Source organism: Bos grunniens, chromosome 25 (assembly GCF_055505025.1).
Source record: "Bos grunniens cultivar Pamir isolate PY7600 chromosome 25, Bosgru_T2T1.0, whole genome shotgun sequence".
Lineage (NCBI taxonomy): Eukaryota > Metazoa > Chordata > Mammalia > Artiodactyla > Bovidae > Bos > Bos grunniens.
The window spans coordinates 17,479,639-17,504,831 of NC_141189.1; the positions used below are offsets into that span (position 1 = coordinate 17,479,639).

At 53.2% G+C, this 25,193-nt stretch overlaps 1 protein-coding gene across 13 annotated transcripts in view; it reads right to left on the bottom strand.

The window, feature by feature from the left end:
- Nucleotides 1–4,277: 4,277 nt before the first annotated feature.
- Nucleotides 4,278–25,193, bottom strand: part of KATNIP (katanin interacting protein) — a 229,795-nt gene continuing 208,879 nt past the window's right edge. For all 13 annotated transcript variants that reach the window (XM_086375203.1, XM_086375198.1, XM_086375204.1 and 10 more), the window contains 10 exons: nt 24,374–24,551; nt 17,165–17,330; nt 13,771–13,928; nt 12,233–12,297; nt 10,544–10,654; nt 9,603–9,742; nt 7,657–7,758; nt 6,943–7,103; nt 6,716–6,804; nt 4,278–6,165 (listed from right to left, as the gene is read on the bottom strand). In XM_086375203.1, coding sequence (XP_086231329.1) covers nt 6,107–6,165; nt 6,716–6,804; nt 6,943–7,103; nt 7,657–7,758; nt 9,603–9,742; nt 10,544–10,654; nt 12,233–12,297; nt 13,771–13,928; nt 17,165–17,330; nt 24,374–24,551 — 1,229 coding nt within the window. In that variant the 3' untranslated portion in view covers nt 4,278–6,106. The remainder of the gene's footprint in view (nt 6,166–6,715; nt 6,805–6,942; nt 7,104–7,656; nt 7,759–9,602; nt 9,743–10,543; nt 10,655–12,232; nt 12,298–13,770; nt 13,929–17,164; nt 17,331–24,373; nt 24,552–25,193) is intronic.

Here is a 25,193-nt window from a genome sequence, read left to right on the forward strand (position 1 = left end):
CATGGCAAGTACACTGGGGTGGTTTGCCATTCCCTCCTCCCATGTCGAAAAGCAGAGACATCACTCTGCCGACAAAGGTCTGTACAGTCAAGGCTATGGTCTTTCCAGTGGTCACGTATGGTTGTGAGAGCTGGACTGTAAAGAAGGCAGGGTGCTGAAGAATTGATGCCTTCACACTGTGGTGCTGAGAAGACTCTTGAGAGTCCCTTGGACAGCAAAGAGATCAAGCCAGTCAATCTTAAGGGAGATCAACCCTGAATATTCACTGGAAGGACTGATGCTGAAGCTGAAGCTCCAGTATTTTGGTTATCTGATGCAAACAGATGGCTCATTGGAAAAGTCCCTGATGCTGGGAAAGATTGAGGGCCAAAGAAGAAGGCGTCAGAGAATGAGATGGCTAGACAGCATCACTGATGCAATGAACAAGAACTTGGGCAAACTCTGAGAGATGGTGAGGAATAGGGAGGCCTGGCATGCTGCCATCCATGGGGTCACAAAGAGTCAGACACGACTGGGCGACTGAACAAGAAGAAGATGAGGGCCATTGTGGAACTCAGCCAGTGTGCCCTGCCTCCCAGGAGATGCTCCTAAGGATGCCCAGAGTGATTCTGAGGAGCAGGTGTAGCATCCTGAGGCCTGGGTAAGGAAGCCGAGGAGGCATGGGCGTAAGGTTGCTCACAGCTACGAGGTAGTGGGGTCTGGACTTGAACCCTGGCCAGGCAGCCCCAGGTTGCTCTCCATGACCAACTTGCTGAGAAATGGGTACCTGCAGCATGAAGTCTCAGCGTCTAACCGTGATACGCAGCTTCAGTGACGAACCCATAGAGCATCCAGGTCAGGTGAGAGCTTAGTATGTACTGACTGACATTTATTTGGCTTCACTGGGTCTTAGTCACTGCATTCTGGATCTTTAGTTGCAAAGTGTGGGCTCTTAGGTGCGGCATGTGGGATCTAGTTCCTGACCGGGGATCGAACCCAGGCCCTCTGCATTGAAAGCACAGTCTTAGCCACTGGGCAACCAGGGAAGTCCCTGTACTGACAGTTACGACTTTGGTTGTTATTATCACAGAAGATGACAGCTAAAGCCTGCCCCTGTGTTAGGAGTGTGTGTGAGTGGAACAGCTTCCCAGAGGCTGGGAGCCGGGAAGTGGTGTCATGACTGCCATGTAGAGGTCCAGGGACATGCCTGACCACCAGCCCCAAGCACCCAGGGACACACAGCCCATTTGGCAGAGGCCCCCGTACCTCCCCCCGGCACCTGTCCTGGGCCTGTTCCCTGACTGGACACCAGAAGCTTGAGTCGTTGAGCCACACGAGAGCCTCTGCGTGCGCAGGAGGGTGAGGCCCCATCACTGTCACCCCGTCCCCTCCTGCTCCTCCATGTAAATGACCTGCCTCTGTCTCCAGGTGTGAATTCGGATGCCTGTAGGGCTGTGAAGCGTGAAGCGATGCGGGGAGGGCAGCAGGCCGAGCGCGAGACGACAGGGGCGGGTGGCGAGTGTGGTGACTGGGGAGCCGCTGCCCGGGCTCAGGGCCAGCTCTGGCTTTTGGGACCATCTGGTAACATGGGACCAGAGCTGCCACAGCTTCCAGTTTTTTTAGAGAAGCAAGAAACTGGCAGACCAGTGCAGCCAGCCAATCCCGAGGAGGCTGAGGGTGAGGCTGAGTGATGGGGAAGGGGAGGTGCTGGGGCCTCAGGAAGGGACCACGCTGCTTCAGGCGGGGGTGGGAGGTGAGGTCTGGGGAGGGACTCAGGACATCTCAGCAAACAAGCCCGAGTGTGGGGGCAGCGGCCACCGGTCTGGCTACAGAAACGGCCTTGGCAGGCTCTGGGGGGCCCTCTGAGGTTGTGGTGTCAGTGCTGGAGCCAAAGAAACAGACAGACAGAAGCAGGTCCTTCCCTCTGTGGGTCAGAGAAGGCAGGTCCCCAGGGGATGGGGCCTGAGGGGAGGCTCCCCTGGGAGACTCTGCCTGCTCTTCCTTAACCCTCTTGTCAGCTGTGGCCAAGATTCATTCCCTGCAGCCATGCCTGGGTGCCAACCAGCCCCCGTGCCCCTGACAGCTGCAGCTCGGGGCTGATTTACAGCCCTGTAGATTACAGGGTGGGGGTGGGACCCAGGGAATGGGCAGAGAAGCGGGATGTGGAGGGAGAGGAAGGCCTCTGCTCCCCAGAAAGGCTGGGGGTGGAAACTGCACCTTCAGTCCGCTGAGGTCACTCCACTGACCCCCTGGGCAAGAGGGGCGGGGCCAGGAATAGTCTCCTCCCTCTCTTTACCTCCCTGGAAAGGTGAGAAGGACTGGGGTGAACCAGCCCTGGGCATTCATGGAGCCTTGCATCAGGGACTGCGGGCCTCCCTGCTGGCTCAGATGGTAAAGAATTTGCCTGCAATGCAGGAGACCCAGGTTCAATCCCTCGGTTGGGAAGATGCCCTGGAGAAGGGAGGGGAACCCACTCCAATTTTCTTGCCTGGAGAATCCCATGGACAGAGGAGCCTGGCGGGCTATACAGTCCATGGGGTTGAAAACAGTGGGACCCGACTGAGTGACTAATAGTTTGACTTTCAGGTCAGGGACTGCAGGCTCCAGGGAGCCAGGAAGGAAGCGGGGGCCGATGTTCATGCTGAGCTAGGATGGGAGCTGTGGTGGAGGGTCAGCTACATAGGACCTGTAACTGGATTTACTTGGCTCACTCTATGTTTGTTAGAGCCAACATTTAAAAGTTAGATTTCACATTAAAAATAAATACAACACCTGGATTCCTGGCTTCTTTCAAACCCCTTGAAGACCTGGTGTGGCGGGACCTTGGGCTCTGAGCCACAGAAGGTGCCTGGGCTGCTCTGTTGACCAGGTCCTGCAAGGCCAGCTTTGCCCCCTGGTGTTGCTTGCCTGGCCCTTGAACAATAGGGACCCAGGCCCAGCGCTCTGGCTGGTGGTTGGAAAGGCTTAGAAGCTGGGATGCTCGGCCGGCTCCCAGCCCACGGCTGGAATGCAGGGAGGGCTGGCCTGCGTTCACAGTCTCCCGGGCTGGCCCAGAGACACAAGCCCCGGTAGTACCAGGCCCTGGCAGGGCAGGGCCCCTCTGTCTTCACAGGAACTCAGAGGGGAGCCGGGGGCGGGGTTGGCCCAGTAGAGGCCCAGCCATTATCCCTACATGCTGGCAGGACAGAAGCCCTCTCCCCTCTGGCCAGTTTAATAGATGGAGGGAGGGTCTCCAGAGGGCCCCCTTACCCAGCCCCCAATACAACTGCTGGCAACTGAGCTGCAGTCTAGACCACTAGCCCCTTCAACTGAACCTTCTTCCTCCTCGAAGGCTGCTTTATCCGGACGCTGATACTCACCCCTAAAGGAAGCAGGGGTGGGGAACCGCGGGAGGAGCCAGCAATCAATTTGGGGGCTGTGATTTCAGGATCCACTCATGCTGAAGGGAAACCCCAGGGTCCAGGAAATTTCACCCCAGTTCTCCCGTGGTTATCTCAGGATTTGTATACTAATAGCTCCCCAAGCTGAGTGTCTCGGGCAAGTTACTCAGCCTCTCTGTGCCTTAGTTCCTGTATCTGTAAAAGGAGGATTGTAATCACACCTACCCTCCAAGGCTGAACTCGGGTGAAACGAGTCAGTTCCAGGCATATGTGCTAAGTCACTTCAGTTGTGTCCGACTCTGCGACCCTACCACCAGGCTCCTCAGTCCATGGGATTCGCCAGGCAAGAATACTGGAGTGGGTTGCCAGGCCCTCCTCCAGGGGATCTTCCTGACCCAGGGATCGAACCTGAGTTCCTTATGTCTCCTGCTTTGGCAGGCGTGTTCTTTACCACTAGCGCCACCTGGGAATAACAGCCGCTGTAAACCATATGCTGCTGCGGCTAAGTCGCTTCAGTCGTGTCCGACTCTGTGTGACCCCAGAGACGGCAGCCCACCAGGCGCCCCCGTCTCTGGGATTCTCCAGGCAAGAACACTGGAGTGGGTTGCCATTTCCTTCTCCAATGCATGAACATGAAAAGTGAAAGTGAAGTCACTTAGTCGTGTCCAACTCTTAGCGACCCCATGGCCTGCAGCCCGCCAGGCTCCTCCGTCCATGGGATTTTCCAGGCAAGAGTACTGGAGTGGGGTGCCATCACCTTCTCTGGTAAACCGTATGGGCTTCTATTATCTGGCCAGGATCACGACCTCATTCGCAGGTGGGAAGAGGGAGTGGTTGGCCTCCAGTGAACTCAGTCCATTCTTGGAGGCAGCACAGTCTCCCTCTTGTCTGACCCCAAATCTAGCACATCAGACCATATTCTTAATAACATCTTTTATTGATCTTGCAAGAGAAAAAAATAGAAATTTATTTTAGAGTTAATGCCTGTACAGCTTTTTTTTTTCCCTCCCCTCCTAACTTGCATGGTACATACAATTATTATAAATATCAACTGAGATCCTGGGAGCAAGTGAGTGTGGTACTTGTGTGATCTCCCAAACATATCTGACCTGTTACAAATGCCTCAGGCGGGAATAGAAGGCTGGGCTCCCTTTAAAGCCAAGGTACTGGTTTGGGTTACTAAAAGTCGATCAACTCTCCCCTCTCTGCTGCACCACCCCCGATTCTCCTGGGAGTCTGGAGGCCCAGAGGTGGAGGTGCTTGCCACATCCGGGAGGGTGAGGTGAGCCTAGAAACTGGGGGCTTGGAAGCTACCAAAATTATGGATCTTCTCTGGGAGAAACAATTCCTTATCTTCACGTCTGGCCCCATGCTCCTAATGAAAAACGCATTTGCATAGCTGCTCGGCTGAAGCTGCAAAGCTCATAAAGTATTTGCTGGGGCTTTTGGTTGCATAGGAACCTTCTTGGAGTACAGTATGGCGGCAGTGGGGCCGGGCTGGGAGCCAGGAAAACAATGGATTAATATTTGGAACGAGAAATTACCCACCACTGGGAAACCAATGAGGTCCCTGATCTGAGCTTGTTACACAGATGAAAATAGATGTGATCTGGGCTTCACGTGGCTCGTGGGGCAAGGCACATGTCCAACTTGCCCAGAAGCTGCTGGAAGAGGGCAAAGGTGTGGGGACCCCTGGGCAACAAGAACCTCACCACCTGGGGCCCAGGACGCAGAGGGACAAGAACGGATGGAAAGGGAGAAAAGCCTGGATCAGACAGAGGGAGTGCGCCCCCCACCCCCAGGCTAGTTCAAGTGGCAGGGGGCGTGGCCTCTGGGGCTGAGGGTGCGGCTGTGGCACTGGTCTTCTGTCTCCCGGCCTGGCATCTAGAGGGCATCTGGATGGGCCCTCCTGGCCCCCTGGGGTAGGACGCTGCCTGCCTGTCCTGTCTGGGCCTGGCAGCACTGCAGGGAGGGCCTGCATGCCGGATGGGGGTACAGGGCTGACTCAGGGCGGCAGGTGGGTTCAGCTGCCTCAGTTCCACAGTTCCCGATCCCTTCTCGGGCTTAACCAGAGGACAGAGATACAGCATGACCAGGGACCCTCACGGGATCCCTCTTTCTCCACCAGGCCTGGGTGGGACCCCCCGGCCCCGGGATGAGTGAAGGGATGGTAGCAGTCCAGGAGGGGTCCAGGGGAGAACCCCACCCTCTCGGCCAGCTCTGCCAGCCCCCAGGTGAGGCAGGGATGCAGTGGGGGTGGGGGCCTCGGAAGGCAGGGCCCCACGCCCGTTGGTGTTGGTGTCTGAGGCCTGGTCTCCTCCACCCGGCTCAGCCATGCCCCAGGCCCTGGGGCGGCTGGCTGGGAGGCCTCACCAGGCCACGTCACTGTGTTACCTCGAGTCAGGCAGATCCCACGGATCCCATGATGGGCCTGCTTTGCGGGATCTCACCAGAAAGTCACGGAGCCAGGAGTCCCTGGGCTCCCTGTGCTGACCCCAGGACCGCAGGGGCCAGTGGAAGACCACACACCCCTTCTTCCCCCTGAACTCCTGTGTTTCCCAGGGCGGTTCACCCTTCGAGTTCCTTCTTCCCACTGGGCCCCTCTGTATTGCAGCTCCCTTCCGCCCTCTGGGGTCTGGGGTCTGGGCCGGCCCGAACGAATTCCTGAGGGCCAGGGATGCAGATGCTGCGTGGGGGCTGGTGATGGAGCCCCGTCCTGGCTGAGGACCAGCCCGCTCCTTCGCCGGTCAGCACCACCACGGTCTCGCTGTCTCCTTCTCGCTGATGCAGGTTTTGGGGCGTAAGGCTGTGGAGGGGGAGCACAAGAGGAAGCAGTGTTACCCAGCCTCCATCCCCAAGGGCTGCCCCCTGCCCTGGGGGTGAAACCCACACCGCCTGGGGTCTCAGCACTCAAGGCCCCTGGAGACCTGGCCTCCGCCCCCAGCAGCCTCGAGCTCAGAGCAGGCTCGCCCACACTGTTCCCTCTGCCTGCCCAGCCCTGTGTATCTTTTAGGATCAAGTTCAAGGATCCCCTCTCCGGGAAGCCCTCACCCTTCGCATCCTCTCTGGGTTTCCCATGGTCCAAGGCCACCCTCTCTATATAGCGCTTCTGCCCTCAATGGCCCTCTCCTCTCTGTACCTGCAAGACCTGGCTTCCGGGAAGCATACCATGTTACTCCCAGGGTTCTGACCCCATCACCCATTTCACAGCCCCCCAGGCAGGCTCCTAGGTGAAGAGGGGGCTGAGGGCTGGCAGGGATGACAGACAGTGTCTGATGCTGCCAGCTCCTTCTCTGTTCCAACCAGACCCTGGAAGCGGGGTGGGAGGGGTGCTCTGAGCAGAGAAGGAAACTGACCTGGGTCAACTGCATTCTGCTTCCTCTTCGAGTTGGTAATGATTTGGTTTTCATTCATCATCTGCACATCCTGGTCCTCTACCTGATTGCTGCGGAGAGGGAAAAACCAGAAGGTGCCTTCCGGCTCCAGACGGCAGGTCCCTGCCATCCTCCACCGTTAGGGCTGGCGGGGGGAGATCGGAGAGGAGGGGAGGTCATGGGGCCAGGTCGGTGTGGGAGGGGCGCACCTGATGGCGGTGTGCTTCTCCTGGTGACAGATGTCCGCGTCCTCAGTGAAGAGGATGGTGTGGTAGGGCACCGTGGGCTCGCACGTGGGCAAGATGCCCCCGACCAGGTGGCCCACCATGGCCAGGATCCCGTTGTACACGAGCAAGTCATCCACCAGGAGCTGGACAGGCAGAAGAGGGGCTGCGGCCCAGTGCTGCCCTCCCCCTTCCCATGTGACCGCACGTGAAGGGCATCACTGCCCAAGGGCTCGGCTACTACGTACTCAGCCCATGCTGTGATTTCAGATCTTCACGATGGCCAGGAAAGGCGCCTGGACCAGCCCCACGTTGCCGATGAGGATACTGAGGCTCCGAGGGCTCAAATCTTAAACCCACGTGGCAGCTCAGAGGCAAACTCGGGTCTCTGACCCCCAGGACCCCCCACTCTCCTGAGTTGCCCCCTGGCAGGAAGAACTCCCCACACCACTGTGATTCGAGGAGAAAAGATGAAAGAAAAGCAGCGTTCTGTTTTTTCGGGGTGATGACTCAAATCACTCAGAGAAAGCCTTTGAATTCATGGACGGATGGCATAGATCCCTGCCTCTGAGGACCCAGCATTTGTGTCTAAGGTTGCAGCCGACAGAAGTAAATCAAAGTGTGACAAATGATAATTGCCGGTGGCCTAATTACCAATGGGCATAATTATCTCCCAAAACCCAGCTAATAAGTACTTACGCCAAACTCCTTCACCCCTCGATGTGGTGTTTTTGCGTAATTCCACAGTTTGATCATTGACACCGTAGTGGGCAGGTCGAAAATCACATAAACCCGGTTCACCTGTCAGAGTGAAGAACTAATTCAAACAGGCGTGTTTGGGAACAGAGGCAAGGGGCTGGGCCGGGGGGTGCCAGGCGTGGGCCCGTGTCAGCCGGCTGGGCTTCTCTGGGGCTGCCGGGCGTGGGGTTCTCACTGCCTCTCATCTCCCCGAAGCCCATCTTGAGTCAGGTCACGTGTGGCTGCGTTTGCAACAAACCGCTGAGCTAGCTGTTGAAGGGCCTGTTTTCTGGGCCTGGCGTGGCTCTCATTTAAATGCCCGCGGAGAATCGGGGACACCCTTCCTTTTCCTCCAGGCCAGGCCCAGAAACACAGTCTGGGGCTCCCGGGGCCAAGGGCGATGGCCCCCGACTCCAGAGCCAAGAGGCACACCCCCCCCTACCCTTGGGGAGCAATCAGCACAGCTGTGACCCCTGTTTGTCCTTTCCCTGAATCACAAATGAAAAGCATCGCTGACTGCCCAGGAAGGCGGTGCTGGTTAATTTCAGCAGAGATCTTTGAACCTCTGGTGTGGGGTAGTGGGGGCGGGGTGGGGGGGGTGTTCCAATCAGTGGCAAAAATCAGCTAGTAAAGTGGGACCCAAGAGCCCCCCACCAGCTCCCCACCCCCAACATAGACTCTCAAATATTAGTGCGGGAGCCCTTGCAAGATAGGATAAAGCAAACAGAATTCACTGTTGGCCACAGGCTGCAGGCTTAGCTTTGACCCAGGCCCAGGGTTTCAGCCCCAAGAGGACATAGGAGGGTACAGGAAAAGTCAGCCTTCTCTGCTTGTACCATGGAAACAATTTAGATGAGGGGCCTCCAAGTGAGTGCCCATGGGACTCAATGGATACAAATACTTGAGTCCAGCTGAGAGAGGACAAACGGGGAGACTGCCCCACACCCGAAAGTCTTCGTGTGAAAGAATGGCAAATGCCTGCTGGTCAAGGTCAAGATGGCCGAAGGCTAGACTGGCTAGGGGCCACCAGCTTGCGGCCCCAGGTGTGAAAGCTGACAGATCGATGCACTTCCCGTCTGCAGTGGTGGGGCTGGGGCCGGGGGGGTCGGCCTCTGCTCAAGGGAATCTGATGGAACATCGCAGGGATGCTGCCCCTTCCTGGGAGGATTTTGAGAGGAGAATGTATCCCTTGTCTTCCCTCCGGGGTCACAGGGGTGGGCACCCTAGCCCCTGCTGCACATCTACCCAGGCATCTGGGCCCGTGGCTGAGAGGCTGGGGGGCTGCGATCCGCCCCATCCCATCCCGAGTGGCCCCTCGCCTCCCTTGCCACCACCATCGGCCAGGCCCAGATGAGCAAAGGCCCACCCCCAGGTTCGCCATCAGGCTTGCAGCAAAAAGACAGGTGCGACACTTGTAGAGTCTGTGATCTGGGAGACTGAGTCGGTGGGTTGGAAGAGCTTACCCGGCAGGTCTGAGGACAGAGAGAGGCAAGGTGGGGATCAAGTACCCGGTGACATAAAGAAGGAGCAGAAATCAGGAATGTGGAGAGGCTGGGGCTAGAGGGAAGAGGAGAGCGAAGCAGAAACAGGAAAGAGAACTGGAGAGGGAGGCTCACAGGGACTGAGGGCTGCCCACGCCCCCAGGCCTGCTGTGCTGGGATCCTGGCCTCAGAGGCCCACCTGATAATCAGCACCCCCAGAGCAAAGGGAAAGACCTCTGGCTGGGAAGATGTGTTAGCAAAGACCTGAGCCTTCCTGGCAGCCCCTGGGCATTCTGACTTGTTTCGAGGTTAACTTGGCCTGGAAGGAAGATGTGTCGCTGAGACTGGGGACAGAAAGTGCCACACACACCCTGCCGCCCCGCCAGCCCCCCATCCACCCCAGGGCTGGGAGCCTCCGGAACCCACCAGGCCGGGCAGGATGGGGGCCAACCACATGTGTCTGCCATCGCTGGTGTTGTTCACTTGGTCGATGAGCTTGTCAGGGGTCCGGACGTCCCCGCACACGCCCTCCAGGGAGTTGACGCTGTCAGGGAAGGCGGCGATATCTGAGGACATCTCTAAGCTATCATAACCCAAAGCAGTGTGTTCGGCTCCAGGCACTGTGGGCCCCTCTTGCGGCCGCCAGCCCCCATCACGCTGATGGCGTGGCCTGGGGGGGATGCCGGGGTGGGCTGAGCCGCTGCCTGCTGCTCAGGGCTGCTGGAGGAGTGTCAGCCAAATTAGACATGTTCTGGGGGAAAAGGAAGGTGAGGAGGCTGAGGGGAGTGGGGGTGAGAGCGGAGGGGTGGCCGGTTTCAAGGAAAGGAGAGGCAAGTATGCAGAGAGCAGGCTGGAAAACATGGGTACGTGGAGCTGCTAGAGGCCCGAATAAAAGGGGTTGCTGGGCTTCCCTAGTGGCTCAGTTGGTAAAGAATCTGCCTGCAATGCAGGAGACCTGGGTTCAATCCCTAGGTCGGGAAGATCCCCCTGGAGAAAGGAGAGGCTACCCACTCCAATATTCATAGGCTTCCCTGGTGGCTCAGCTGGTCAAGAATCCGCCTATAAAGTGGGAGACCTGGGTTTGAACCTTGAGTTGGGAAGATCCCCTGGAAGAGAGCATGGCAACCCACTCCAGTATTCTTGCCTGGAGAATTCCATGGACAGAGGAGCCAGGCAGGCTACAGCCCATAGGGTCACAAAGAGTCAGACACGACTGAAGTGATTGAGCAGCAGCCGTGGCATTTTTTTCCAGGTCTGGTTCCTCCAGGGACATTTCCCTCTACATTCAAGGATTCTGTTCCTTCCCCCGGGCCCTCCCGGGCTCCCTGCAGTCTGGCTGGAGCCCCGCTTCTGCCTAGAAAGGATACTGTTCTCTGAAAGAGGGATTTTTTCTCCCCTTTCGTCGTACAGCTCCAGGCCGGTAAGACCGATGTAATAGGGGTCACCCCAGCTGGTCAGGAGCTGAAACTGGAAAATGACTGGAACATGTTATTAAGGAAAAAACAGGCTTAATTTTCTGGAGAACAGAGGGAAACAATTACAAAGATAACAGGGATATATATATATGTGTGTGTGTGTGTGTGTGTGTGTGTGTGTATATATATATATATATATATGGGTTTAAAGAGATGAACGAGAGAAAAAAATGATTTTTTTCCCCTCCGAGACTGAAGTCAATCAAAATGTATGTGGCATGAAATTTTCTTTCATTTAAACAGCAATATGAATGTGTGTATGTGTGTTTGAAGAATTCAGAAGCTTTCTCCAGGCCCCGGGAGACAGGGCAACGGGCAGGGAGGGTGTCCTTCAGGGAGTTGGCAGGATGGAGAAGCATCTGTCACAAACTCAGTGTATAGGACTGAACAGTGACCTGACCTCAAAAAAAAAAAAAAAACCACCTCTTGCCTCAGTTTCCCTGATTGTAAAATGACAAGAACAGAGTACCTGTTCCCTCCTCCACCCATTTCAAGTGTGGAGGGCGTGAATGGCAAGGCAGGTTGTGGGAGTGTCACAGCTCTGGGGGGATGGGCTGTGCCAGGGTGACCCCCTCCTGTTGCTGACTGCATCCCAGGTGCCAGCCCTTCCGCAGCCCTGTCCTCCACTGGCTCCCAGCATCCCCAGGAGCAGGCGGGCCAAGGAGCCTGCGAAGTGGGAGGGTGATCCCGAGGGGGTTAAGTCAGAGGTGGTCCTCGGGGGAGAACAGGCAAGAGAGTGCCAGGCTGTCTGTGCTCACTAGACCTGACTCTGCCTCTTCCCAGCTGTGTGAGCCGGCAAATTACTTAACCATCCTGGGCCTCAGTGTTCTCTGCTGTGAAATGGGCATGCTAGCAGTGCCCGCCTCACAGGGCTAACCAGAGAGTTCACACAGGCGACCCACTGCCGACAGTGCCAGGCGGCAGGAGGGGTCCAGCACGTTTGAGCTACGACTCCTTCCCTTTTCACCTCCTCCCTGTCTGGTTCCAAGGAGAGCCCCCAGCCCCATCCCCAGGTGGGTTCCCACTTCTCCAGCCCCTCCCAGCGACAGTCCTTGGCGCTGCCTTCTGAACCTCAGTCCAGCAGGGGGGTGGGGTCCAGAACTTGTGTTGCCCACCCCAGTCCCAGAAGCACCGTCTCCGTGAGGACCTGGGAGCCCGCCCAACCTCTCCGCAGTTTCCCTGCATGGGCTCCGCTGCCTCGGCTGCGGCCTGGCTGAGACCCAGTGCCGCAGCGAACACCCAGATCCCGCCCCAGGGCCAGCAAGGAGCTACAAGGGCCTGGCCCTCTCCCTGGGTTCTGGGTGTGGCCCTGAAGGCCTTCGCTGTGCAACGTGTGGGTGGCAGGAGGAGGAGTCCCCGGATGACTCAGCAGTAAAGAATCCTCCTGCCGTGCGGGCGACTCGGGAGACTTGGGTTCGATCCCTGAGTGGGGCAGATGCCCTGGAGGAAGAAATGGCAACCCACTCCAGTATTCTTGCCTGGGAAATCCCATGGACAGAGGAGCCTGGTGGGCTGCAGGCCACAGGGTCTTAAAAGAGTCAGACACGACTGAGTGACTAAACACCAACAGGAGGAGGATACAGCCGCAGGGCATCGGGGGCGCCTCGTAGTCCATGCTCGCCCGCTCCAGGCGCTTCGTGTCCAGCCTGCAAACACAGAAGCAGAGGATTGTAGTGGCCCGAGTCGCTGGTCAGTTATTCCCCCTGGGAGGCGGTGGGGGAGGGACAGACAAGCTTCTGCTCACACGGAGTTCCCATCCACCGGGAGAGGCTCGTCGCCTCGGGTTTGACTCATAATCCTCACAACAACCCTGGGAGCTGAGTTCTCTCATGTCCCTGGAGCACAAGGAAGTGAAGTCACTTGCTCAAGGTCACACAGCTGGGAGGTGGCAGAAGTGGGATGTGACCCGAGGTCATCTGGTTTCAGGGTCCACACTCTGAACCATCCCATTCGACCTCAGTCCCTTCATGAACAAGGTTAAGTCCACTCAATGCTAAGAGCTGAGACCCATGATGGACCCACGGATTGTGGTGCTGGGAGCGGGCAGGTTACTACCCCAGGCGGTGGTCAGGGACGTGATGTCTGAGCTAAGGAGAAAGCAGCCATGGGAAGAGTCAGAGCTGAGCCTTCCAAGATGAACAGCACCCAGAGCAAAGGCTGGTGGGAAGGAGCTGGGCAGTTGGTGTTTGCTCCAAAAAGCAGCCAGTCGGGGGTGTGGGCTGGGATAGGAGACAGGCAGGGAGAAGAGGCTGGGAGGTGGGGAGAGCCCTGCAGGCTTTGGCTTCGTGGATCCTGAGCAAGTGGTTTCACTAGCCTGGGCCTCAGTTCCCACATCTGTGAAATGGGCATAACAACCCCTGCTTCAAAGATGGTTGAAAGGATTATCTGAAGGATGAATACAAAGCATCTGGCTCAGAGCAGGCACCCAGGAGGGAGCCTCTCTCCTCCCCCAGATTCCTCCCTGCAGGGCTTCTCTCCCTGGCCTACCGCCAGTGACTTCTGGCTCTGGCCTGCTTTCTTCAATTTCAAGGGCAATGTTGTAATTAAGTGACTATTTCCAGTATCTGGCCCCAGGAGTGATGCCAGCTACAGTAGAGGGAAACTCATTTTGTTTCGAGAGCTTGGCCTCTGGTATTTGGACATCAGGGGGTTTAAATGAGTAAACTTAACGTGGCATTTACAAATTGTTAGCAACTTAAAGCAGCTGAGACTGGGGCCAAGCAATCCCAGCGAATCCATGAAATGTTAGGCTCCGTTTTCCTCTCTGACTCTTTCTAAATCAGGAACACAGAAACAGACGAAGGAGGCCCCTCGACGAATGGGCCAGCGGGCGTTTCTGGAATCTAGGCAGCCTGGAGCCTCTTTCCCCAGCAGGAAGCCCAATGAAGCATTTAAAATCTCAAACACCCAAGACTGTGAGAAACCCATACATCCCCAGACAAGGTGGGTACATCCCCAGGCTTCCGGAGAGGCTTGGCTAAGCTTTAGAAAACTGGCCAAGTTGAAAAGCAATGTGTTTGATCATCACTTCAAAGCGCTTTAGGTACAGGCTTCAGAGCCTGATGCAAAGCCAGGGCCCGTAGGCTGGGAAGGACCGTCTGGGGAGCCGCTCCACTCACCTCTGGGCTGGCGGGGGCAACAGTCGGGCCTGCAGGTAGTCCACAAAGAGGATTTCTTGAGCAAAGTCAAAGTGGCAGTTGCCCGGTCCCTTCCGGATGAGGAAGCCCTCGGGAGGGGAGACGCACAGGCCATCCAGGGAGACGTGGACGATCTTGGCCTAGCAAACGAAAAAAAAAAACAACAAGGCTGAAGAGAAGGAGCCGGTGTGAGGAGGGTGGTGAGCGCTGATGTGGCTGGAGGTCCTGGTGGCTGCCATTTACGATCGAGGGCCTTCACAGAACCCCCCAGGCCTTCCTCCCAGACCAGACCCCACCTGGTCAGGGGGCTCCTTTCCAATTGCCATCCCTACTCTGTGCCAGGCGCCTGGGCAGACAGCAGAGGAGCAGGTGGGTGAGGCCCCTGCCATGGAGGACACATATGGACCTTCTCTGGTCTACTCAGCTGCAGAGGGCTGGGGTCGTCAAGGGCATGGACTCAGCTGCTCTGGGATCCACCGTGAGTAGCTGTGCAAGTTATTTGACCCCTCTGCCTCAATTTTCCTCATCTGTTAAATGGGCTCAGTGAGGAGCTAACTTACATAAAGTCTCCAGAACAGAACAGTGCCTGGCACACAGTGGGCCAGTATTTTCCTAGATCATCCTTCTCCACCCCCGATTCACACCTCCTCTCCTCTCCTAGCCCTTTCCCTCGGAACAGAAGTGGACTCCTTCCTGATTTTCCTTCTTGAGCCCTTGGCCCATCCTGTTGAGGGCATGTACCCCATAGCTATGTCCTGGGTGGTTTCTGGGCTCCCTGATGGCAGACCCTGGCTGGATTATCTCTACATCCACCTTAGGGCCCGGCACACAGTAGGTGTTTACTGAGACCTGGCTGAATTGATTGGATGTGGGCTAACACGTCCCCCTGTTCTAGGCCAGATCTTGCCAGCCGGATGGCTGCAACCAGCCATTCAATGTCAGAGCCTAACAGCCAGGTCTGAGGTGGCTCAGCTCTGGTCCCCTGGGCAGCAGTAATAATACGTGAGCAGAGAAGGGGAGTCAGGGCTCCTTCATGGTTAGCAGAACGGACCACTGCCGACCAAACTGATGGCGTTTCACCCCTGGGAGACACAGAGAGGCTTCTCTGTGCAGAAAGAAAGGGGCCCTGACTTGGGTCTCATGATTACAATGTACCTGGGGGCCCTTCATTCCTTCAGCAGTTAGGGGGTCTCCATAGTCAGTCAGGGCTTCCTTGGTAGCTCAGCTTGTAAAGAATCTGCCTACAATGCAGGAGACTCTGTTTGACTGCTGGGTTGGGAAGATCCCCTGGAGAAGGGAAAGGCTACCCACTCCAGTATTCTGGCCTCGAGAATTCCATGCTGTATAGTCCATGGGGTCGCAAAGAGTCGGACACAACTGAGTGACTTTCACTTTCCCTTCCTAGTCAGTCACAGGGTGCATACACCTAGAAGGTGTTAGAGGGGCTCTAGCTCCAGGCACGGCTGGATGTGGCAACCCCAAAGCTGTTGCTCTACCTCCACTCTGCTTTCCTCAAGGTTCCTGCCCAGGCCCCAGGCCTGGCCGGATAGAGAATTGTCACCCCCTAGCCATGTGATTGGCTCAGAGAGATGGAACTCGACTAGAACAATCGGCATGGCTCCTGGGGTTTTGCTGGCTTGCTTGCAAAGAGGAGTTCTCTCTTCTGCTGGACTTGGAGCAGGCAGGATGTAGTCTAGCACTGCCAGGGTTTGCCCAGTGGAGAAAGCCACCTGAAGTGAAGCTGAGGCCCAGGAAGCCCTTGTCCTTCTTCTAGAACCACCACCTCCTCCAGGAAGCATCCCTGACTTCTCCAGCCCCCCATTCGTTCCCTCAGAGGGAGCTTTAATTATCATCTCCATCTTACAGTGAAGGAAACTAGAGTTCAGAGAGGTCAACGATTTGCCCAAGGACACACTGGAGGGGTGTGGAGCCCACCTCCTGGAGTGCCAGGCTTGGCTCTAACCTCATGCCAGGGGCCTGGAGCCAGGGTGCCCAGGAGTGCCTTGTGGGGTAGGCATCTGAGGCACCCTTTCCTAGGGAGGGAGGGAGGGGGCCAGAGTTTCCATCTCACTGCGGCCAGGTTGCACCCTCTCAGATGGTGCCCACCCCCCAACAGTGGCCACTCGTCACTGGTACTGCAGCTGGTGGGGGCCACACCTGGGAAGAGGGGCCCCAGGCCCAGCATTTCCAGGCGGTAAATCTAGCATCGTGGAAGCTCAACTGGACCAATGGATTCACTCAAGGGAAGAGCAAGGCCCAGAGGCACAAGTTGAGGCAGAAGAATGTTTTTTAATGCCAATATAGCTGACATTTTATACGCGCTTGACCCGAGAGCATGCTTACAAAGACACCAGGGCAGCCTCAGGCGGGGGGTTTATAAATTGCATGCTCAGGGGAGCCAAGGCTCCTGAAGGAGGTTAGGGGCGGGGTGGGCATGGTGGAAGGGGGACTGATCATTCTGCTGTGATAAATGACCAGCATCTTGAGGACCTGGAAGTGGTGAGGAGCCCAGACCTGGGCTCAGGGCAGCCTCACAGGCCAGGTCCTGGCCTTGTCAACCTCTGTGGGGTAGAGGCAGGTGTCCTTCTCCTCTTCCTTTCACAGACAAGGAAACTGAGGTCCAGAGAAGGCAGGCCACGTGCCAATGGTCACACAGACTCAGACGCAGCGCCTGGTGACTTTAGGGTCTTAACTGCATTGCCGACCTTTAGGTGACCTGGTCATCATCACGTCTATGTAGTGGGAGGGGACAACTGTCTCACGGTTCATGGGCACACCAGGCAGAAAAGCCCATGAAAGGGGGCACCTCCTGATAACTCTTTTCCACAAGCCAACAGAGGCCTCTGCTTTTCCACCCCGTGGAAATCAGAGTGTGGGCAACCAAGCCGGGCACACGGGGACGGGGCCTCTAGCTGTGTGACCTTGGGTGAGTGCCTGGGCCTTTCTGAACCTCAGTTTTCAGTATCCTGAAAGACGGGGGTAATAACACCTGCCTCCCAGAGGCTGGGATGCGGGTCCAGTGAAATGACAAAGGTGTGAGAAGCCCTCAGCCCAGACGTGGTTCCCAAAGCTCTCAGGGAACCAGGGCTCTGCAACTAGGCACTGTGGACGGGGGGGCCGCTGAGGACCCCTGAGTCCCCAGAGGCCATGAGGCGCTGCAGTTCCCCGAGTCTGCCCTGGGCTCTTTCGCCTGCATTTGCTGTTTGCAGAAGAAGGAAACGGCAGCAGCTCTCTCGCTCCCCAGCGGTAACCTCCCCCAGCTCCATTTGGAAAGTTCTGGAGGATTTACGCTCCTCTCCGGCAGCCACACCAGCCATTCATCAAGGCGCTGTTTCCCTGACAGGGGACCGAGCGCGGCCGCTGTTCCCCGGCTTACCCCTCGATAGGTGTCCTCGGGAGATTTATTGTAGTTCCAGAAGCGAAGGCCTGCGATGCTTTCGGCTCTGTCGAAGTGGATCGTGACCACGTGGTCCAGCCCCGGCGAGAAGGGGATCAGCCACATATGCTCATCCTCCATCGTGATGTTGGCTCCATCAATTAACCTGCGCTCAGTGGGGAGGGCGGGGAGAGCTGAGCGCAGTCCGGTCAGCAGGGAGAACTCACAGTGTGGGGTTGGCACCCACTCCTCTCCGCACCACGACGGCCGCCCCTACCTGGCATGAGCCTGGCTGGATCAGGCTCATGAAGGGGAGGTGAGACTAATCAAAGCAACAGTGAGGAGTCATCACTTATCTGTGAAGTTAGACAAAACAAGAAACTGGGGGAGACAACAGCCTGTGCTATTAAAGGGATTCTCTGGTGGCTCAGATGGTAAAGAATCTGCCTGCAATGTGGGAGACTGGGTTGGATCCCTGGATCGGGAAGATCCCCTGGAGAAGGAAATGGCAACCCACTCCAGTATTCTTGCCTGGGAAATCCCATGGACCAAGGATCCTGGTGGGCTACAGGCCACCGGGTCGCAAAGAGTTGGAAACGACCGAGCGACTAACACTTAGATGCTGTTAAAGGTACAGTGAAGCGATCATCAAGGTTTTAAAAAAGGATGGGGGTGGGGCATGTATTATTTTTCAGGACTCTTTAACCCAGTGGTCCCACTTCTAGAATTTTTCCTCCTAAGAAAAGTTTATTCAGCATGTCAGAAAGCCATCTGTACCTAGATATTACTTACATTAGCAACAAACAAACCAACCCTGAAAGATCTCAAAAGAGGGAAACGTTCAGTACATCAAACAGTAGTGAAGATGATCATCACGAGGATGATGGGAAAAGGATAAAGTGAAAGGGCAGGCTGTGGGATGGCAGGAGCACTGGCTTTAATGTTGTAAAATGAGGCCAAGGACCAAGAGAGATGACCAAAAATGAAAAATATGTTTCTGTCAGAGGGGATGGGAAGTGACAATTTCTATTTCCCCAGCTTTCTGTAAAATACTGTATTGACTGTATGGTACATTTGGAAAGAACTCTATTCCTTCTTCCTTGTGCTGGAGGAGAAAGATACTAAAGCACCAGGGAGAACTTGGGAGCTCCCGCCGTGGGACAAGTACGAGAAGGGGCAGGTGCCTCTGGAGGGAGGTGGTCTGGCCTGTGGTCACTCAGCCTGGGTGGCCCAGGGCAGCCTGCCCACCACTGGGCGGGATCCCCAGCACCCTCACGTTCTTTTTTTAAAAATTAATTTTCTTTTCGGCTGTGCTGAGTCTCCGTTGCTATGCGGGCTTTTCTCTAGTTGCGGAGAGCGGGGGCTACTCTCCAGTTGCAGCGGGCGGGATTCTCACTGTGGTGCCTTCTCTTGTTGCAGAGCACAGGCTCGAAGAGGTGCAGGCTTCAGTAATTGTGGCTTGTGGGCTTGCTAGTTGCAGCTCCTGGGCTCCAGAGCACAGGCTTAGTAGCCGTGGCACACCGACTTAGCTCCTCCTTGGTATGTGGGATCTTTCCGGACCAGGGATCTAACCTGTGTCCCCTGCATTGGCAGGTGGGTTCTCTACCACTGAGCCACTGGGGAAGCCCCATCATGTTCTAAGAGAGCTCGCCAGCTGGCCCATACTGCACTTCCACCCAGGCCAGTTTCTGGTTCTCCTGCCTCATCCTTCCGATTCTGTCCAGCACACCTCAGCCCTGACCCCAGCCCTGGTCTCTCTTCCACTGAGAGGCCTGGCCCTGGAGATAGGAACCCACCTCTCAGCCTCTTGGGTGGCCCCCATCCCCGCGCTGTCCCATTTTCCAGGTGACTTTGAAGCTTTGAGGCCCCTGGTAGGGCCTCAGGCTGCTGCCATGTTTCCTAGATCTAATTTATTATTATTAATTGTTTTAAGTTTTTATTGAATTTGTTACACTATTGCTTGTTTTACATTTTGGTTTTTTAGTTGAGAGGCATGTGGGCTCTTAGATCCCCAACCAGGGATCGAACTCATACCTCCTAGACTGGAAGGTGAACCACTGGACTGCCACGTAAGTCCCTCCTAGATTTTAAGATAAACTTTGCTTTTCCTTTTAACATTTTAAAGTTTTGAACTTGGAATAAATCTTACAAGCAAAGTGTTCATCCAAGAAGGTAATGTTTCTTTTTTTTCCTCTAAAAGGTTGTTATTAAATTGATGGATGGTATGTCTTACAACTGCTGGCATCTTAGAACTGAGAAAATTCAGCAGTTTAACCCTGGGGTGTTTGTGGAATTAAGCTGGCTGAGGTCTACCACTAGAGAACCTTCTGTTTCCTTCCAAAAGCAATTACCTCCCTGTCCTAGAAATGGGGCCACTTCCAAAGAACTACTGCCCAGTTCTGAGTGTAGAGAGACCTGCTGAAGTGCTTAGAGCTGACAGTGAAGGGAATTCCCTAACGGACACTCTCAAGAATATAGAAATGGTACTTCCTAGCTCTGTCCACAAAAAAGCCTAGAAACAAGGACTGACCCAGTAACAATGAGCATCCCTAGTGGCTACACTATGGTCTCTAAATACCATTTCCCACTAGAAGGAACCTGGGCTTCTAGGAGAAATGGCTGATCCCATACCGGGGATAATACACGTACAAGAGGAATCTGGGATTTCTTGTCATATCAGAAAGGAAGGCAGCTATGAGAGACTGTTTTACAGAAGGATTCGGGAGCCCCCAGTGTCCAAAGAGGGATCAATTTGAGCATCCATAGGATAAAAACTGCAGTAGATTGAAACCTTTCAGACACAGGAGATTTAAATCCATGAGTTTACGGTAGTCAAAAGCAAACAAACTGTTTTAAAGGATTCTAGAGAAACAATTTTGCTCTTTTGAAAACTGAAGAAATAAAGGGAAAGAATCAAGCATCAAACTGTCTTTCCTGTTTGAACTGTACCTCAAAGTAACCAAGTAATTGAGGCAAATTTTCCCTTTACTGACAAAAACAAACAAAAAGAATGATAGGATCAGTCTATCACCATGCCACAACCCCTAAAAGAGCAGTAGATCTAACCTCCAAATGTTGGCTAACAGCATCACAAAAAGCCTGACAACCAGATGTCCCACGAGTCCGAAGGAAATGTGCACTAACATACATGACCTGATAGCTACGTCTTCCCTAATGGCCAAATCTCAATATGATCTAGTGAACAGTTTACAAGAAATACAGGAGCTTGAGGAACAAGTTAAACAATACTACAGTGATGCAGTAAAATCTGGATTTTACCCATGCAGTAATCTGGATTTTAAATCCAGTAATATTTTAAATATTAATTAATCCAGTAATATTTTATAATTAGTATAATGTTAGTATAATAGAATAGTATAGTATAGTATATACTATATATAATAAATACATATAATTATTATAATAATATATAATTATAATAATATATATAACTAATATATAATATGGAAAAGGCAATGGCACCCCACTCCAGTACTATTGCCTGGACAATCCCATGGACAGAGGAGCCTGGTGGGCTGCAGTCCATGGGGTCACTGGGAGTCGGACAGCAACTTCCCTTTCCCTTTTCACTTTCATGCATTGGAGAAGGAAATGGCAACCCACTCCAGCGTTCTTGCCTGGAGAATCCAGGGATGGGGGAGCCTGGTGGGCTTCCGTCTATGGGGTTGCACAGAGTCAGACACGACTGAAGCGACTTAGCAGCATATATACTATATATGATATATTATGTTATATATATATTATATTATATTATTATATATAATAATTAATACATATAATATATATAACATAATACCATACTATACTATTATAGTATATTATATAATATATTAATATAATTATTATATATGATACAATAATATTTTATATATTAATATAATTATTATACATAATATATTAATATATTATATAATATATAATTAATATAATATATTATATAATATATTATATATTGTATTATGCATATGATACTATAATATGGTATAATATAGTATAATATTAATCCAGTAATATTTAAATACTGGATTTTAAATCCAGTAATATTTAAATTTTAAAATCCAGTAATCTGGATTTTACTGATCTAGTAAAATCCAGACTCAACAGAGCAAAAACCCTGGTTTCTTCTACAGATCATTTATAAGCAAAAAGTGAAAAAAGATGGAAGGGAACCCAGAGATTATGAGAGGTTTAGGTGATCTATCAACCATCAAAGGACTTATTAACACATAGAAATAGACTCACAGTCATAGAAAACAAACTTACGGTTACCAAAGAGGAAAGAGGCAGGGGAGAAATAAATGAGGAGTTTGGGATTAACATATACACACTGCTGATGACTTCAGTCGTGTCCAACTCTGTGTGACCCCATAGACGGCAGCCCACCAGGCTCCCCCGTCCCTGGGATTCTCCAGGCAAGAACACTGGAGCCGGTTGCCCTTTCCTACTACATATAAAATAGATAACCAACAAGGACCTACTGTATAGTACAGGGAACTCTACTCAATATTTTGTTTAATAGCCTCTAACAGAAAAGAGTGTAAAACAGAATGTGAATATACATATATATATATTTTATACGCAAATACATGCATATGTGTGTGTTAGTTTTTCAGTTGTGTCCGACCCTTTGAGACCCCATGGACTACAGCCCACCAGTCTCCTCTGTCCATGGAATTCTCTAGACAAGAATACTGGGGTGGGTAGCCATTCCCTTCTCCAGGGGATCTTCCCAACCCGGGATCAAACCCAGGTCTCCTGCATTGCAGGCAGATTCTTTATCATGTGAGCCACCAAGGAAGCCCATATATGCATAAATTTATACATATACATATGCATATATGTGTGTGCATATGCATATATGTATATACTTATACAGGCATCCCAGGTGGCGCGAGTGGTAAACAGTCTGCCTGCCAATGCAGGAGACATAAAAGACGTGGCTTTGATCCCTGGGTCAGGAAGATCCCCTGGAGGAGGGCTGGCAACCCACTCCAGTGTTCTTGCCTGGAGAATCCCATGGACAGAGGAGCCTGGTGGGCTACAGTCCATAGTCATGCAGTCAGACAAGAAATGACTTAGCACAGCACATATGCATATGCGTATATTTACATATATATGTATACATATCTGGATCACTTTGCCATATACCAGAAACTAACACAATACTGTAAATCAACTATATGTCAATAGTATTTTTTAATAAATTTTAAAAATAAAAAATTTGTTTTTTCCCTATGGCACTCAGCTTGCAGGATTTTAGTTCCCTATCAACTAGGAATCAAACCCAGGCCCCCAGCAGTGGAAATACAGACTCCTAACCACTGGACCGCCAGGGAATTATAAAAAACAATTTTTAAAGAGACACAGTAAGCAATCACAATGTATAGACCATATCTGATGTCAATTCAAGGAACAAATTGATATAAAAGGGGGAAAAAAGATGATGAGGGAAATAGAAATATGCTAGATATCTAGTCATTTAAAAGAGTGCTCAGTCACTCAGTCATGTCCTACTCTTTGTGACCCCACCAGCATCCTCTGTCCGTGGGATTCTCTAGACAAGAATGCTGGAGTGGGTTGCCATTTCCTTCTCCAAATTTAAAGGAAGGACTGTTAATCATTTAGGTGGAATAATGATACTTGGATCAGGTTTAAGTCCTTATTGTTTAGCGATACACACCCAGAGATGAAATACTTTCAGACCTGGGATTTGCTGCAACATAGTCTGGGCAGAGGGGAAGGAACTGGGTGGGTGTGGATGAACAAGTGAGGCCAGGCCAGCTATGAGCAGATCACTTTTACAATTGGCAGCAGGGACCACAGGCTCCCAGTCTAAGTTTGTGAGAGTGTGACTCACCAAGATGGCCTGATTGGGCAATGCAGCAGCCGCGATGGCCCCGGTTAAGGAGCACCTTGGAGGAAGGCAGGTAGGAGGCCACCACTGATCCCACACACTCTGGGCCAGGCAGTGGGTGCAGTGGTGACGTGGCAACCCCCCTTCTGCCCAATAGCCAGATTACTGTCCCATTCTACTGATAAGGAAACTGAGGCAGGGGAAGACAGTATAACTTTGTGGTTAAATGCACAGGTGTTGGTCTTCCTCGAGCCTGTGTTCAAATCATGACTCTGCCACTCAGCTAATGTGGGTGACCTTTGAGGTACCTCTCTGTACCTCAGTTTCTCCATCTATAGAGTGGGGGCCTCTTAGGGCTGTTTGAGATTTAGATGAATGAATATCTATAACCTGCTTAGCACAGCCCAGTGTCTGGCATTTAATAAGTGCTCCCAAAATGGCAATTATAATTTCAGTTATTATTATGATTATTATAACTGGAGAAGTTAAGAAACTAGCTGGCAAGGGGCAGAGACAGGATTTGAATTCTCATCCCTCTGGCTCCCCTAGACTCTTCTTGTTCACACCTGCAGGCAGGCCCCAAGCCTGACAGCTGTCCTGGTTCAGGGGTGCCTGAACGCTGTGGATCAATGCTGTGTCCAGGCTTGTCCTCTTACTGACTTGACTCAACCTGGGCTTATGAAATTGGACAAATGCAGAGGAAAGTGCAGCTTCAGCCATCATCTCCAGCCTCAGGGAGGGGAAAGTTTTCAGCCCCCAAGAGGTTGGGTCCCTCATGCCTAAACACAGAGCCAAAGGCTTACCAAGCAGTTACTGTGTTTGGGGCCCCATGCTAAGCACCATGAAAGTGTAAAGTGAAAGTCACAAACATTCTTTGTGACTCCACGGACTGTACCCAACCAGGCGCCTCTGCCCATGGGATTTTCCAGGCAAGAATACTGGAGTGGATAGCCACTCCCCTCTCCAGGGGATCTTCCCAGCTGAGGGATTGAACCCACATCTCCTGCACCTCCTGCATTGCAGGCATATTCTTTACTGTCGGAGCCACCAGGGACTTCAAGCACCATGGAGGAAACACAAAGCCCAGCTGGGTCTGGAAACAGGAGAGCCTGGCTTCTAATCCTGTCTACCTCTTCCAGCTGTGTGGCCCTTTCCTGGGCCTCAGTTTCCCTTGACTATAAAATGGGCAGACCCCAGACCTTGGGGTGGCTGGACGAAGGTGGAATAGGAGATACCAGGGGATGCCAGTTGATGGTTAAGTCTGAAAGTTACAACACACATCAGGTCCCCCAGCCCCTGCTGTCATGAACCTTGTGCTTCTTACAGACACTCACTTGTCCAGGGTCCGGGAGTCATCTGTGTACTCAGGGAGGTCATTTAAGTCTCTGGGGGAGGCAGAGATCTGGTGCGGGTTGATGGGCAGTGCCTGGCCATCCTGGCCCACCACCTCCAGGCCGGTGAGCCCCAGGTAGTGTAGGTCACCCCAGGAGGAGGTAAAATTCAGTTGCAGGCCTGCAGCAGGAAGAGAAGTGTCCAGTGAGCACCAGAGATTCTGCAGGAGGTACCCAATCCTAAAGGAAATCAACTCTGAATATTCACTGAAAGGACTGATGCTGAAGCTCCAATACTCTGGCCACCTGATGTGAAGAGCTGACTCACTGGAGAAGACCCTGATGCTGGGAAAGATTGAAGGTGAGAAGAGAAGTGAACGACAGAGGATGAGATGGCTGGATGGCATCACTGACTCATGGACATGAGTTTGAGTCAGCTCCGGGAGATAGTGAGGGACAGGGAAGCCTGGCGTGCTGTAGTCCATGGGGTTGCAAAGCACTGGACACGACTGAGCGATTGAACAAAGACAACCTAAGACGGAGGTGGCAAGAGAACTGATTTCAGACTCCGTATTCTACCAGCTGGAAAACTCAGACTTGAATGAAAGGGCCTTCAGGGTAGGCTCTGCCTTTCTTCTCAGTAGCCCTTGGGCCTGGGTCACTGCTGATACTCAAGAAATGTCTGCAGGATGAATGGACCTGTGTGGGTTAGCCCCGCACACAGCCTTAGGTCCTTTCTCCACTCATCAGTCACGTTGCCCACCCCATGATTAGCACCCTAGCATAGCTTCCCATGCTGCTCAACCAGCATCCCTGCCATCTG